Genomic DNA, 17754 nt, shown 5'->3' on the forward strand with positions numbered 1-17754 from the left:
ACCTTCCCCTTTCTGATGCTGAATGATCCTTAAAAAAGGACTCAGCTTTATCCCCTCAACACCCATCTCAATTAATTTCAGCGCATCATTGAGCTCTTTTTCCATCACCTTCGTCTCTAAGCCCACTTCTTGGGCCAGGAGTCCTGCCCTGCACAATAGACAACTTTTACCCATCTCTAGTATTCTCTCTCCGCCTGGACTTCTCCCTCTGTTCTCTTACCCTTTCTAGCCTTTTCCATTGAGAACTTCCAGTATGGCGATGGCCATCTCAATTTCTCTACTCCCTTCACTCACTCTGTTTTGTCTTCCTCTGAATTTGCTGCATTCTGTCCTCTCGGGTCCAACATGTTGACAAGGGTGGTGCTGTTGTCTGGGGAACTGATCTTTACCTAGCAGAGGCTGAATGGCAAATCTCCAACAATTCCTCTTACCCCCACCATGACCCCACCATCAAACATCAGGCCATTGGCCAGGATTTTACAGCCCCGTCGCACTGTGTCTCCCCCGACGGATGCGGCAAGTTATTTAAATCTCCATTAAGTTCGGTGGGACCATAATATCTTGCCAAGTGGGAGGGGCCATAAAATCCTGGCCACTGTTTCCACAACTGTCACTGGCCTCATCTCCTCCGGAGATCTTTCCTCCACGGCTTTCAACTTCACAGCCCCCGGCCCCAAAAGGCCTACTTCTGCCTTCTTCCCAAATCCAGAAACAGGACTGCCGGGTAGATCTATCATTTCAGCCTATTCCTGTCCCGATGAACTGACTTTCTCCTATTTTGATTCTATTTTTTTCTCCCTTTGTCTAGTGCCCACCTACATCCATGACTCTTCTGATGCCTCCGTCCCTTTTAACAGTTTCCAATTTCCTGGCCTTAACCAGCAGCTCTTCACTATGGACATCCAATCTCTCCATCCCCCACCAGGGTGGTCTGAGGGCCCTTTGAATCTTTCATGAAAGATGTCCAGCCAGTCTCGATCCACTACCACCTTCCTCCTCCTGGCTGAACTTGTTCTCACATTGAACAACATCCTCTTTAACTCATCTCACTTCCTCCAAATAAAATATGTTGCTATGGATACCCACTTAGGTCCTAGTTATGTCTGCCTTTTTGCAGGATATGGGGAACATCCCATGTTCTAGTCTTACACAGGCCTCCAATTTCAATTCTTTTTCCAGTACATTGATGACTGCATCGGTTCCTTTTCCTACTCTCACCCTGAACTAGAAAAATTCAAATTTGCTTCCAATTTCCACCCTTCTCTCACCTTCACATGGTCTATCTCTGACTCTTCCCTTCTTTGACATCTCTGTCTCCAGTCTTGAGGATAGGTGTAATGACTTGACGGAGCAGACAGGTTTCAACAAGAAACAGATAAACTTTATTACAGAGAGCTGTTCAGGTTCTACATGCTTGATCAGGACTCTCATCAGGAAGCCCCACCGCCCGGATTCCCCATGCTTAGTGCGCATTGGTCAGAGCCTCCCAGAACATCACGTGACCCCAATAGACAGCAGGAGAGCCTATACCTTCAGTTACTACATTCGGCTTTCAACAAGTATTCATTATAAGCCCAATGACTCCCACAGGAACCTCCACTACAATTCCTCACATCCTGCTTCTATTCTATTCTCCCACATCTGTTCTGATGATGCAGCCTTCCACACCAGTGTTTCTGATATGTCTTCCTTTTTCCTCAAATTAGGATTTGCCCACCATGCTCGACCATGTCTGACCCATTTCCCACACTTCTACTCTAACCCCTTCCCCTCTCTCCCAGAACCACGACAGGGTTCCCTTTGTCCTCACCTTCCACCCCAGCAGCCTCCACATTCAACGGATTATCCTCTGTCTTTTCCATCACTTGCAGGATGATGCCACCACCAAACACACTTTTCCCTCTGCTGCGCTTACACCATTTCGACAGGATCATTCCAATCCACGACATCCTGGTCTACTCTTCAGTCACCCACAAAACCTCATCCCCTTCCCATGGCATCTTTCCATGCAAGTACAGGAGATGCAACACCTGCTTTTTTTACCTCCTATCCTCACTATCCAAGGCCCAGGCAATGGTTCCAGGTGAAATAGTGATCTTTGTGCACTTCTTTCAATTTTGTATGCTGTATTTGCTATTCACAATGCAGTCTGCTCTACACTCTGGAGACCAAACACAAATGGAATGGCTACCTTGCAGAATACATTTGCTCATTCTGCATGCATGACACTGAGCTTGCAGTGGCCTGTCATTTTAATTCTCCACCTTGCTCTCACTTTGCCACTTCTATCCTCAGCTTACAGCAGTGTTCCAGTGCAGGCACTTTGCATAAAATAAAAGCAAAATACTGTGGATTCTGGAAATCTGAAATAAAAATGGAAAGTGCTGGAAATACTCAGCTGGTCTGGCAGCCACTGCGTAGAGAGAAGCAGAGTTAACGTTTTGAGTCTAATATGACTCTTCTTCAGAACACTTATGGGCACTTTGCAACCTTCTGGACTCAACATTGAGTTCAGCAATTTCAGAACAGAATCCCTGCCCCATTTTGTTCCTTTCTCTTTGCATGTTTTAGTCTTAATCTTGTTTTTGCTTTCGGTTAGCAGCTGTTCATTTTCCTGCCATTCACAACTCCTCTAGACAATTCCTTTGTTTCCTCACTTGTCCAATTACCACGTCCTTTGGCCCTGCACTACCAACTCATTTGTTATTTAATATCTTCCATGTTCCGCCTTATCACAGACCTTCCCTTTTGTCCTTGTTCCGCTCTCCCCCATTAACCTACTTAAAACCTATTACATTTATAATTCTTTTCTAGTTCTGATGAACGACCATCAACCTGAAATGTTAACCCACTCTCCACAGATGCTGCCTGACTTGCTGGGTATTCCTGTTTTATTCCTAAAAGAGAGGATCTTCTTCAGCAGCAGGCATTATAATGTGTATCTTATCAATTAAAAAAAATAGATTGGAGACATCATATGGATAACTTACCACATGGCAGAGCAATCAAAGTTCACCAAAAGCCATTTATGAGGATTAAAGTTGAAAGAATCTGCAAACTGATAAAGCAAAGATAACTGTAAAATACAATCTACAGATTTAAGGCCTAATATGCAGTATCATTATAGTTACAGAAGGATGGCCTGTTGTACAGGCTGTGCAAGTAGTACAGAGAGCTGAAGTTAACTCGGTTTAGTAACTATCAAACAGATTGGTTTATGTTCTGGCTATTTGAATAGAATATCCAAAGAGGTAGCTACTGTTATAGGGCTGCTACCCACAGTTACAGCAGAGCTACACAGTGAAAAGTTTATAGACTTGCTGCTGGTAGTTGAAAACATATGCATGGTGGACCAGGAAGTAGAGTTAGGATTTTATTTCAGAAGATGCAGAGAAAAAGTTGTTTGTAGCTGAGGGGCACTCTCCAATCAAAAATACTGTTAGAAATCCTTAGATGTGAGTGAGCAAGCTGTAGGATTATGCTAGTTTTTTAATTTAGCTCCTAACTCCCGATATTCCCTCAGCTGGATCTCCTCCTTGTTCCTACCAGTCATTTGTTCCAACATGTGCCATTACTCCCCTCATTTTCATAGGAAGTTCAGATTCAATCTGCTGAAGAATCAGACTGAGACAGCCATCATGCAGAGCCTCAAATGCACCATTCTTACCTACACAGATGAATGGACACATTGAGAGAGCACTCAGCAGCAGAGGAATGACAGCAATAAGCGTGGAAGAATCTGCTGTCTCAGAAAACTGCACCTTCACCATGCACCTTCACATCATGTTTCTTTAGATCCTTCTCTTTTTCTAAAAATGCACAGGCACAGGTATACACAATAGGTGTTGTGTTATAATAATACAATACCTTGAGCTTATTTACTGTACACGTCAGAAGGCACCAATCGCTTATAAGGGATTGGGTAAACACGTTGTGAGTTCATTTCTTAAGATTAGGTACATGAGAACAGTAACCAAGAGGTATAAAGTTTGAAGGCATCAGAGCAGTGTGCTCTGCTCAAAGCAAAAGTAAAACTTAGACTGGATCAGTTGACACATTTCCTTTCTAGTGATGTCATGCTTTATCCCTGAAAGGCATATTACAACATTCCCTTTTCTTTTTGAAGATACTTTCCCTGCTTCCAAACAAGTATAACTATTTACAATCCATGTTCATGTTTAGTTATCATTACATAAGTGCATAGAATTAATGAATCTATGAGCCTCTTAAACATAAAGGTAATCTGCTGGTAAGCCCAGATCTTGTGGTGGTAACCTTATCTGGAGGTTTCTTTAATTGCTCACAGTGATCTGTGTGATTGCCATTCTTGGATGTTGTTCCTGGCTGCATTTGGGATCTTGCCCTAGACGCAATAGGACTGCACGGTGGTTGAGGAGCTGGAATGGATCTGATTTGTCCTTGGTTACGCCTCACCAATGCACCTTTGTGTGTAATGACTTCCTAAGACCTTGGTTCAGAACAAATCCTTGTCACCTTGACTGGCTGCTACGTACCTTCTGTGTGATCCTGGATTCGAATTTACTGTACCAAAAGTAAACCTGGCAATTCTGTGCCTGCATTTTTATCATGCATGTTGGTCATCTTCTCTTCCAGTTTTAAAAGTTGCTCTCTAGTTTCTGAGAGAGTAGAATAGGTAAGAGTAGGTAAATTGGTATGCACCGGTCTGCCAAACATGAGATCTGCTGGTGATGAAATAGTTGCACTTAAAGGATCACTCTCAGATGTAACATTGCAATGTGTAGATCTTGCTTGGTTTGCCTACATTTGAGAATTAGGGATTTCATCCTTCCATCATTTGTTCGGCCAGGCCGTTAGATCTAGGGTAATGAGGAGAAGTAGTATGATCAATATTCCACTTCTCACACATATTCTGAAATGGCTTACCAATAAATTGCAGGCCATTATCTGTAATGATCTCTCTAGGCACACCAAATAAACTGAAATTGGCACTTGGAGTGTGCGTGACAGTTGTGCTTGAGATATTGTGCTATTGTTGAATAATGGGGTACTTGGTATGTAGTCGACAATGACGATGAAGTCAGTGCCATGGGCATGAAATAGGTTGGATGTGATTTTGGACAACGGATGGATAGTAACTTCATGTGAAATCAGTGGTGCTTTGTACTGACTTGGCATATGCTCTTGACATGCCTCGCACTTCTTGACAACAACTTCAGTGTCATTGTTCATTCCTGGTCAATAGACTGTCCCTCCTGCAAATCTTCTCATCTGATCAATGCCCATGAAATTGTTGAAGAATATCAAGTTGCAAAGATTCTGATATGATGACCTGCCTGCCTTTAAAAATGACTCCCTGAGAGATGCCTAACTCGACCTGATAAGGCCAAAATGGTCTCACGTGTTTGTGGACATGCTGAATTGAATCAGGCCATCCTTTGATGATGTTTTTCCACGGTTTCTTTGCTAAAGAATCTTTTGATATTTCTTCTTGCGGCTGCTGGCATTTGCGTTGCACAAAATGTACCAGATCAATTTGGAGAAATCTTCAAGTTTGATGTAAATGAAGTCAACTTGTAGATCTAAAGGATATATCTTCTGTTTTCACTGGATTAGGCAATCTGCTAAGTAATCTTGTACCTGGCTTGTACCTGATCTCACAGTCGTAATCTTGAATCTTTATTAAGAGACATTGCAATCTTGGCAATGATTTTTGTCAAATCACATGGCTTGTGGTCAGTCTATCACAAATCTTTTGCCAAATAGATAGATATGAAAATGCATGATTCCAGCACTAAAGCTAATGTTTCCTGCTCAATGTTAGAGTAGCTGGATTGCGTTATGACAGAGATTTTAAAACAAATGTAATGCGTTTGCCTTTTAGTAGTATGCATGTTCCCAGACCTTTCTGTCAGTCATCTTTCTCCAGGATAGTTGTCTCACTAGAATCATAAAATTGCAATGTCAATGCTTCTGATAATGACTTGCTTCAATGATTTGAAGAGGTATTGGTGGTCTTCATGCTACAGGAAAGGCACATCCTTTCTCAACAATTCCCTTAGCGATGAAGATTTTTGAATGAAATTGGGAATGCATGGAGGCAAGAAATTAAAGAAAGCTTGAGTCTTCAAAGATTGTCCTTATCTTGAGGAGTTGGCATAGCCTTAATACCCTCTATTTTGCTTGAATCAGGACATATGCCAGCACTGGAATAAACAGAATCGAAGAAATTGATCAGCTGCATGCTAATGTTCCAATTCAGACTGCTGATGGCCAATCCTGCATTACCTGCTGTTTGCATCAATAAATGCAGATTATGGTCATGTTCTTGCTTTGTTCTTCCCACAACAGCTATATCATGTACGATACAGATGCATCCTGGTACAGTGCATGCAATGCAGTCCACATGAGCTTGAAAGAGATTCTGGCTAACTGATAGCCCAAAAGGAACTCATTAAAAACAGCATCGTCTGAATGGGATACACAATGTAGTAAGCTCTTGGGACTTCTCTGCAAGCTGTATTGACCAGTAACCATGCTTGGCATCAAACTTCGATAAAAATTTTGCAGCTGCAAATCTTGGATTTAACTCTATTGTGGTATTTTGAAAGGACATTTCAAAGTTGCATTTAAATGTCTTGGATCTTGGCATACTCTCAATGATCCATCCTTCTTTATGACACATGAGATTGAGCTGCAGTAATCTGTGTGCTGTGGTACTCTTCTAATGATTCTGTCTTTCTCCATTTTGGTTAGTTCGACCTTCAGTTTATCATGTATGCGGACGCTGAAGTTATGTGGTGGATCAACTTACATACTTGCATACTCCTGCAAGTGTAATGTTGCAGCTTCCTTCAAACCACCACTTCTGTCAAAACATTCTAGATATTTCGATGTTAGGTCATGAGGTATTTGGAGTAGTTTCTAGGGTTGATCTGCCATGTGATGTCTGACTGATTCAATGGATTGTTACCAGTGTGAGGTCATGACATGCCAGTAGACCTCCAACCACTGGGCCTTTAGTTCCCACAATGTAGAACATCTGTGACACCCAGGAGAATTGATTGCTCTTGCACTCCAGGACTATGGATCCTGCATATGGAATTAGCGATCCTTTATATGCTGAAAGTTTCACAGTAGTAGGTTTTGCCATGGCCTTTCATGTCTTTTAGAATTCGCAGTGGTAGTATGTTGGCACTTGCCCCCGTGTCAATCTTGGACAATAATGACTAGTTACCAACTTGCTTAGGGCAGGTAATTTGAATCTTGGCAAACATTTCAGATGGTGTGATGGCATCTATGTTTTCCATGAGATTGACAATGTGAAATATTTGTTCATTGCTCTTTGTCTCATTGCGCACAGCATCATCATTTTCTGGTTTGTCCATCACCTCTTGTACATGTTTCTGATGGGATACCAGATGGTCATTCTCATTGATTGAAGGTACCCGTTGTGTATGGTCTGTTTGGATCAGTGCATGGCTCTTTGTAGCTGTATCAGCCTTTGCTCTAGTGGACTGCTTCTGCCAATGGCCCCTTCTGCCATATGCCTTCCAGAATTGATGAAAAACTGGACACTTCCATGATGCATGCAGAAGACCACACCTTCCAAATGTCTTGCTAGGTTTGGGTGTTCTAGTGTGCGCTTCAACAACTGGGGTTGTACTTAGGACCTGTAAGTTTTGTTGACCTGCGAGGATCGCTTCGTACTTACATCCATCCTTGAGTAACTCTTCGATGCTATACGTTTTTGGCTTGTCTATCAGATCTTTCTATAATACTTCCATAGGAACCAACTCAACACTTCCATCTGTTAGCCCTGCACCTGAAAAATCACAGTACTTTTTTCTGCATCTGCTGGCGAAGTGGTTTATGGATTCTGTAGGCTATTGTCCAAAGAACATGAACTCTAGCTGATGAATATGGAAGTTTAGCCTGATATTGAACCAGTTTTCCAATGTAGTCCATATCTTTTGGGGATCCTTTAGCTCTTGTATTGTTAATCTGATGTCTTCAGCCTGTGTAGACCTTCATTCTCAATTGCTAGATTAATTTTTATGGCTTGTTTGTCTGGTTCACACTCACCTGAATCAAGAAACCATCTTCACACTGTTTGAACATTCTGAATTCGGACAGTAGGTCAGTCGCATGCCAATTCAAACTGGGGAATTTTGTGGACATTCTCACAATATCACTTTGACCTTCCTTGTACCTTGGTACCTGGGTTGGATGTCACTGTAGCTGTTTTTGTGTGCTTTACCGAAGCTCTGCCCTTGAAGACGAGTTGTGGCAGGAATGCACTTTGGAGTAATGGTGTTTTTGCTTTTTATTCAATTTGTTGTTCAGCAACTCCCTGGGCAGGATTTTCTGCTTGCCCGAGCATAAAATAGCACACAATGACGTCGGGCGAGCATCCCAACGTCATCGCGCACTTGCGCGATATTTCGGTCTGCAAGTGTGTGCAAGAGTCGGTAGCGCACCCGCTGACAATTAAGAGGCCTGTTAAGGCCATTAATCAATTGATTAACATGTAGTTTTCACTGCCCATTCAACGTTATGGTTGGCGGGTGGGCCCATTGACCAGGCGGCCTTTGGATTTTTTAGGAAACCTCATTCATGGGTGGGATGAGGTTTCTGTTATTAAATTTAAAAAAAAAACATTTTTGGGCAGAATTTTTATTATGTTTCTGTTCATGTGAGTGAGTCCTATGTGGGAATATGTTTTTCAGATTTTTAAAATCTTTATTCTTGATTTTTTAAATTCTTCAACTCCCTGAGGCAGCTCCCTGCCTTCAGCTCTCAGTGCGCCTTTCACACTGGCTGGCTGTTAATTGGCCAGCCAGCGTGAAATTGTGGTCAGGAGCTGATTGCAGGAAGCAGGCATTTTCCCGGCTGCTCCCGGGCCCACCCGCTGCGCCCGCCCGATGGCCCGAAAATCCTGCCCCCTAAGCCACCCGTTATAATTGCAACTCTCTCTGGCCTGACTTTTATTACTTTTTCTGTACTTTTTGTTTGACTCTCCCTTGCTAACTGTTGATCCAACCCTCACCCTGGTCACTCACTTTCCTGAATGAGCCAACCCAGTGCTGGTCCTCTAGATGCACTGTCCCACTCACGAAGCTGACAGGCTATGCACTGCAATCTCACCATGAGGGATCCTTCTGCTTATCAGCTCTTTACTTGAGCACTAGCTCAGCACTATGTCTCCAAAGCTTTCCTTCACAGTGGCCACACTGTGTTTCAAATACTCTCCGACGCTGCAACTTCATTGCAGTCTGACTAAAATGTCATGTAACACGATCTAAGGCCATTCACCATATTATACTTGTACTTAATCTTACTGCCACCTGTCTTACCACTGCTGATCACCACACTATGTCATTATAATGAAACAATACCTTGGGTTTATTTACTGTACAAGTCACAAGGCACCAATTGCTCATAAGGGATTGGGTAAACCTGTGTGGGTTCATTTATTGAGACTAGGCACATGAGAACAGTTATACATAGGTATAAAGCTTGTGTGTGTGCTCTGCTCAAAGCAAAAGTGAAACTTAGGCTGGATCACATGACATTTCCCTTCTTGTGATGTCATGCTGATATCCCTTAAAGGCATATTACAACAATAGGGTGCCCATTTTCAGAACCGTGATTGTAGGAACTAAAATTTCAACTGGCCAATGGATGTAATATTTAGATTGAAACTGAAACCAGCAGCAAATGAAAAAAAAAAGCAAAACAACTGCATCATTTAAAATTCCAGCAAAACAAACTTCTACTTAACAACAGAAGTCACCTTTAAGAGTGCAATCTGCAAGATGGATATGGGCATCTTCAGTGCTACACCTGTTTTAGATGGTCTTTCAACAACTTTAGTACAATCTTAGAGCTAAACCCAGAAAATGGAATCATCTGGTAAAGAACATAATTTGTGAATCCTTAACAAGAATGTCACATTGGAAGTTCAATAGCACCCTGTGATAAAACTGCAGTACGGTGCTCTGTGCACAGGGTGAGAAACAAGCCTGAGGTTTGATACTCTAACTCTTCATCCCCAGAATGCACAATTGATGCCAACACTACTGGCAGATCTAACTGCAATATTGATCCTTTATTCACTGAATTTATATCTGTAGTTATAGTCATACCTATCCATTCAAATATGTGCTCTTTTAATTCTGAAAAACAATTTTGAATTTCATTTATCAGAACGATTGTCTATATCTGTATACAGTACAGTAATTAAATACCAGCTTAATGTTTATATAGCTTTTTTTATTATTTATAATAGTCTAAACTATAATTAACAATTTCAATTGTTTAAGAGAAATTTGAACAATTGATTGTTCCTAACTAATGCCAAATAATTAGGGTTCCTCTATTGTTTCAATGGGGCCAACTGTAGATCCCCCATCAACTACATATATCAGGACTTATGGATTTTTCAACCATAATAGACGTAAGCATGTTAAGAAGGCATTGACAATGTGTGGTCAAAGCACAACAGACCAGAAAGCCTCCAATTTTAATCACTGTTGTGTACACCTAGCTGATCTCAGCCAGGTAATAGAGCCACAATTCAGCTTTAGCATACGAGTTAGTCAGGGGAAAATCAGCTAGACTTCTCCCTCTTGACTGCTATCTAGTGGACAGCACCAACCACTGTATATGGCCTTTTACGACTGCATGAAAGCCTTTTGTTGTTGGGAAAAAGCTGGAATCAATTATTAAAGAAGTCTTAACAATGCACTTAGAAAAGCATAGTATGATTTGAACAAGTCAACATGCTTTTACTAATGGGGGATCCTGTTGACAAATTTATTAGAGCTTTTTGAGAATGTAATCAGTAGGGTAGTAAAGGGGAACCAGTAGACTTAATATACCTGGATTTCCAAAAGGCATTTGATAAGGTATCACTCCAAAAGGCATTTGATAAGGTATCACACAAAAAGTTAATAGTCAAGTTAAGAGCTCATGGAGTTGGGGGTGATATATTAGCATGGAAAGAGGATTGGTTAATGTTTATAAAGCAGAGAGTGGGAATAAATGGGGCTTTTTCAAGTTTGTAGGCAGTAAATAACAGAGTGCCACAGGAATCAGTGCTCGGGTCTGAGCTATTTACAATCTACATTAATGACTTAGATGAAGAGACAGAAAGTAATGTATCTAAGTTTGCTGATGATACCAAGTGAGGGGGAAAGGTAAGCTGTTAGGAGGACACAGAGAGGCTGCAAAGAGATATAAACAGGTTAAGTGAATGGACAACAAGCTGGCAGATGAAATATAAAATGGGGAACTGGGAAGTTACTCACTTGGTTGTAAGCAAAACCGGAAAAGCAGAATATTTTTTAAAAGGCATGAAACCTATAAGTGTTGATGTTCAAAGAGACTTAAGTGTGCTTGTACAAGGAACTCAAGGTTAGCATGCAGATGCAGTAAGCAATTAGGAAGGCAAATGTCATGTTGGCCTTTATTGCAAGGGGGTTGGACTACAAGAATAAAGATGTTTTGCTACACTTGTACAGGGTTTTGGTGAGACCACATCTGAAATACTGTGTGCAGTTTTGGTCTCCATATTCAAGAAAGGTTATACTTGCAATGGAAACGGTACAGTGACGGTTCAGGAAATTGGTCCCTGGGATGAGGGGACTGTCCTATGATTAGAGGCTGAGTAAATTGGGCTTGTATTCTCTGGAGCTTAGAAGACTGAGAGGCGATCACATTGAAATCTACAAAATGCTGAAATGAATTCATAGAGTAGATGCTGAGAGATTGTTTGCGCTGGTCAGGAAATCTAAAACATGGGGATAAGTCTCAGGATAAGGGGATGATCACTTAGGGCTGATCACTCAAACGGTTGTGAATCTTTGGAATTATCTGCCCCAGAGGACTGTGGATGCTCCATCACTTGATATGTTTAAGGCTGGGATGGACAGATTTGTGATCTCTCTGGGAACTAAGGGTTACGGTGAGCGGGCAGGAAAGTGGGATTAAAGCCCAAGATCAGCCATGATTGTATTGAATGGTGGAGCAGCCTTGATGGGTCATATGATCTACTCTTGCTCCTACTTATTGTGTTCTTTGACTCCGTCAACCTCAAAGGCTTATAGGGGATCCTCCTGTAAGAAATCACTGTAGAATAATTTTGCAAAATCCTAAGAAATTTATTGAATATTGTGAGAATAGCTCTCTTTCTTATAAAGAAAGCTCCCATACCAGCTTCCTAGGCTGGTAAACACAAGACAGCAAAGGGCATTCTCTCTGTCAAGGACATGTCTCTAGTTCAAGACATTGCTAATCCTAATAAGCGGGTGGGAGATGACCTCATGACCCATATGTGAACCAACTGTGTGAAAGTTAAGCAGGCTGTTTAAGCAAGTGATGAGCCACAAGATGGCGCCTTGGACTTCCGATGGAAATGGAAGGGATTACCTGTAAAATGTATCCTTTGCCAATGGACAATTTAGTAAACGATTGCCATAAGCCTCCCAGAAATAAGGTATATAAGTGGACTCTCGAGAGGGAAAAACAACACTTCAGACAGAAGAGAGCTACTCGAGGTGGGCCTATGCTGGCTCTGACCTAACACCTTGGTTAGCTCAAGAAGACTTTTAAAAAAATTCATTCATGGGATGTGGGCTTCGCTGGCTAGGCCAGCATTTATTGCCCATCTCTAGTTGTCCTTGAGAAGGTGGTGGTGAGCTGCCTTCTTGAACTGCTGCAGTCCATGTGGTGTAGGTACAACCACAGTGCTGTTAGAAAGGGAGTTCCTGGATTTTGACTCAGCAAGAACAGCGATATATTTCCAAGTCAGGATGGTGAAATACTTGGAGGGGAACTTGGAGGGGAACTTCCAGGTGGTGGTGTTCCCATCTATCTGCTGCCCTTGTCTTTCTAGGTGGTAGTGGTCGTGGGTTTGGAAGGCGCTGTCGAAGGAGTCTTGGTGAATTCCTGAAGTGCATCTTGTAGATGGTACACACTGCTGCTACTGTGCGTCAGTGGTGGAGGGAGTGAGTGTTTCTGGATGTGGTGCCAACCAAGCAGACTGCTTTATCCTGGACAGTGTCCAGCTTCTTCAGTGTTGTAGGAGCTGCACTTATCTAGGCAACTGGGGAGTATTCCATCACACTGCTGACTTATGCCTTGTAGATGGTGGACAGGCTTTGGGGAGTCAGGATGCGAGTTATTCGTCGCACTATTCCTAGCCTCTGACCTGCTCTTGTAGCCACAATATTTATATGGCTAGTCCAGTTCAGTTTCTGGTCAATGGTAACCCACAGGATGTTGATAGTGGGGGATTCAGTGATGGTAATGCCATTGAACATCAAGGGGCAATGGTTGGGTTCTTTCTTGTTTGAGATGGTCATTGCCTGACACTTATATGGCGTGAATGTTACTTGCCACTTGTAAGCCCAAGCCTGGATACTGTCCAAGTCTTGCTGCATTTGGACATGGACTGCTTCAGTATCTGAGGATTCGTGAATGGTGCTGAACATTGTGCAATCATCAGCGAACATCCTCACTTCTGACTTTATGATGGAAGGAAGTTCATTGATGAAGCAGCTGAGCATGGTTGGGCCGAGGACACTACTCTGAGGAACTCCTGCAGTGATGTCCTGGAGTTGAGATGACTGATCTCCAACAGCCACAGCCATTTTGCTTTGTGCTAGGTATGACTCCAACCAGTGGAGAGTTTTCCCCCAGATTCGCATTGACTCCAGTTTTGCTAGGGCTCCTTGATGCCACACTCGGTCAAAAGCTGCCTTGATGTCAAGGGCAGTCACTCTCAGCTCACCTTGGGAGTTCAGCTCTTTTGTCCATGTTTGAACCAAGGCTGTAACGAGGTCAGGAGCTGAGTGGCCCTGGTGGAACCCAAACTGGGCATCAGTGAGCAGGTTATTGCTAAGCAAGTGCCGCTTGATAGCACTGTTGATGACCCCTTCCATTACTTTACTGATGATCGAGATTCGACTGATGGGATGGAAAATTGGCCGGGTCGGATTTGTCCTGCTTTGTGTGTACAGGACATACCTGGGCAATTTTCCACATAGCCAGGTAGATGCCAGTGTTGTAGCTGTACTGGAACGGCGTGGCAAGTTCTGGAGCACGAGTCTTCAGTACTATTGCCAGAATATTGTCAGGGCCCATAGCCTTGGCAGTATCCAGTACCTTCAGTTGTTTCTTGTTATCACGTGGAGTGAATCGAATTGGCTGAAGACTGGCATCTGTGATGCTGGGGGCCTCCGGAGGAGGCCGAGATGGATCATCCACTCGGCACTTCTGGCTGAAGATTGTTGCGAATGCTTCAGCCTTATATTTTGCACTCTTGTGCTGGGCTCCTCCATCATTGAAGATGGGGATATTTTTGGAGCCACCTCCTCCAGTGAGGTTGTTTAATTATCCACCACCATTCACGACTGGATGTGGTAGGACTGCAGAGCTTCGGTCTGATCTGTTGGTTGTGGGATTGCTTAGCTCTATCACTTGCTGCTTATGCTGTTTGGCATGCAACTAGTCTTGGTTTTGTAGCTTTACCAGGTTGACACCTCATTTTTAGGTATGCCTGGTGCTGCATGCCCTCCTGCACTCTTCATTGAACCAGGGTTGATCCTCTGGCTTGTTGTTAATGGTACAGTGAGGGATATGCCAGGCCTTGAGGTTACAGGTTGTGGGTTCGAGTACAATCCTGCTGCTGCCGATGGCCCACAGCGCCTCATGGATGCCCAGTCTTGAGTTGCTAGATCTGAGACTTTGGACAGAGGACAGCATTTCAAAGTTATCCATGCTGACTCCAGTCTAGCCCCTTGGTTATATCAAAAAGACTGAAGAAAACTGCCACTTCCAACCCTCGCCTAAAAGAAGACAAAGAGCATTCTGATATCTCGGCCGACTCGGAGAGGCATAGAACAAACAGACAGGAGTGTCACTTACAGGCATGGAGATCAGCTTCATCCATCTGCTTCTCTAACCCGGGACCAGTAAAATGTTTTGCCACCACGAGCCATGGAGTTCAGTATCCCCCTACTTCCTCCATCCAAGTTTCTGATCTGGAAGAAGTAAACTATTCTCAACTGTTATGGGTCATATGTCTTTTCTGCTTATTTAGCTGATGTATCATATCTAAACTGTTGCTTCTTAATAAACTTCTCTTAAATCTCTTATGAATTCCTGACTGCCTATTTTAGGTAATCCGTGACAACCGAACCACAATTCTTACACTCCTCAAATTTGGCTTAACTCAGAAATTTGTCACCACCTTCTGCCTACTCCACGATGAAATGCAAGCTGTGATCCTCACCGGTGGAACCACCATAAGCCCTATTTCAGTGAAGACTGGAGTCAAACAAGGCTATGTCGTTGCACTAACTCTCATCTCCATTTTCTTCACTGCAATACTGCATCTCACCTCCAGCAAATTATCCACAGGCATGGAGATAATCTACAAAAAAGATGAACAACAAATTCAACCCATACTGCCTTCAATCCAAAATCAAAACCACTCCAATCTCAGTGTAAGAGCTTCAGTATGCAGATGACACTTGTATGCACTTGCTCACGCATTGAGCTCCAAGTATTGTTGACTCCTTCTTTGAAGCATATGAGAAAATGGACCACCTTTCACTAAACACCTGGAAAATTAAGGTTCTCTTCTAACCAGCTCCCACAGCACAACACTTTCCACCTTGGTTAAGAATAATGGCAAGATCCTGTAAAATGTGGACCATTTTCCATATATTGGGAGCCTTTTCTCGATGAAGACAGACATAGACAATGAAATCCATCATAACCTCCAATGTGTCAGCTTAGACTTCGACCAACTGAGGAAATGGGTATTTGGGGACCAGGATCTCAAACCCAAACTTAAGGTCATGCTTTACTGGGCAGCAATTATCCCCGCTCTCCTATAGGCTTCAGAGGCTTGGACAATATACAGCAGATACCTCAAAGCACCAGATAAGTACCATCAGCAGTATCTTCGCAAGATCCTCCAAATCAAGTGGCAAGAAAGGCGGTCCAACAGAAGTATCTTCTCCCAAGCCAACTTGCCCAGCATCAAGGTGCTAATTACTCAAAACCAGTTCTGCTTGGGAGGACATGTAAATCGTACTCCTAACACCAGACGGCCAAAGCAAATGCTCTACTCAGAACTCGGTTGCGATGGGAGAATCCCAGAAGGACAGCGGAAATGCTTTAGGGATGTCCTCAGAGCACCCCTGAAGAAGCCAAACATCACCACTGACTCATGGGAGTCCCAGGCTTGTGACCGACAAAAATTAAGAAGGCTCATTCAGGGAGGCACCAAACACATTGAGAGACTTTGTAGGGAATGTGCAGAGGTGAAGTCAAGGCATAGGAGGGAGCGCACAAACCTCCAAACAACCCACCTACCCAGCCCTTCAAGCACTACCTGCCCCGCATGTGGCATTCGACAGATAGTGCATTGGACTTATCAGCCATTTCAGAACCCACTGAACCAGAGTGGAAGCAAGTTTCCTTCGATCCTGAGGGACTGCCTAAGAAGACTGGAAAACTTCCAAGTTTGAAAATTGGGTGAGTATATGGTTGGGATAGGTTCCGATAATGATTACATATGAGTAACGTCTGCAAGGAACTAAAGGGTGACTGGTATGTAAGGAATGTACAAACATGGCAAGAAGTGATCATCATCAAGGAGGGGAGGAGAAATTAATAAAAAGTTGACAATTAAATCCACTAGAATCCGCTAAAAATGAATGAGCAGAAACCTAGCCGATCTATGCTTCTTTTCAACAGCACAATGTATTGTTTATTGAGTAGAGTAGAATTTAGTGAAAGAGTATATTGTTTGTTTTGATTTAAATTCAATCAGTTAATTGTTGGAAACTGTGGTTTTATTACCAATCAATTAATCTTAAGAAGCAAAGTTCTGCCAACAACATCTGTTTTATCTGCACTTCCTTTATAACATTAGTAATTTTTGGTATTAGTGGGGGCATAGAGTACAAGAGCAAGGAGGTTATGCTGAATTTATATGACACCTGTTAGACCTCAGCTGGAGTATTGTGTACAGTTCTGGGTGCCACATTACAGGAAGGATGTGAACACATTGGAGAGAGTGCAGAAGAGGTTTACAAGAATGGTTCCAGGGGTGAGAAACTTCAGTTACGAAGATAGATTGAGAGGTTGGGATTGTTCTCCTTGGAGAGAAGAAGGCTAAGAGGAGATTTGACAGAGATATTCAAAATCATGAGGGGGCTAGATAGATTAGATAGGGAGAAACTGTTCCCGCTCATAAAAGGATCAAGAATGAGAGAGCACAGATTTAAAGTGATTTGTAAAAGAAGCAAATGTGACATGAGAAAAACTTTTTTCACACAATGAGTGGTTCAGGTCTGGAATGCTCTACCTGGAAGTGTGGTGGAGGCAGGCTTAATCAAGGCATTCAAGAGGACATTAGATGGTTATTTGAATAGAAACAATGTGCAAGGGTATGGGGAAAAGGCAGGGCAATGGCACTAGGCCATAATGCTCATTTGGAGAGCTGGTGCACACATGATGGGCCGAATGGCCTCCTTCTGTGCCGTTAAAATTCTGTGATTCTGTGAAAAGTGCCCTCAGTTTTTATTGCCATGCAAAGCAATTTGATCTGTATGTCAATATGCAAGGGCCGATTTTTAAAAAAATTAATGGCCAGAAACTTGAGCTCACCAACATCTGTGTCTGACCTCATTATGCTCTCTTGATGCACAAAGCTCCAGATCATAAAAGATGGTCTGTAATGTATATACTTGGAAC

At 42.8% G+C, this 17754-nt stretch overlaps 1 protein-coding gene across 2 annotated transcripts in view; it reads right to left on the minus strand.

Moving 5' to 3' along the window:
- Positions 1 to 17754, minus strand: part of ddc (dopa decarboxylase) — a 184231-nt gene that overhangs the window by 42586 nt on the left and 123891 nt on the right. For both annotated transcript variants that reach the window (XM_078538627.1, XM_078538626.1), the window contains one exon: positions 2991 to 3058. In XM_078538627.1, the coding sequence (XP_078394753.1) occupies positions 2991 to 3058 (68 nt within the window). The remainder of the gene's footprint in view (positions 1 to 2990; positions 3059 to 17754) is intronic.

This window comes from Cetorhinus maximus, chromosome 3 (genome assembly GCF_964194155.1).
Source record: "Cetorhinus maximus chromosome 3, sCetMax3.hap1.1, whole genome shotgun sequence".
Classification (NCBI taxonomy): Eukaryota; Metazoa; Chordata; class Chondrichthyes; order Lamniformes; family Cetorhinidae; genus Cetorhinus; species Cetorhinus maximus.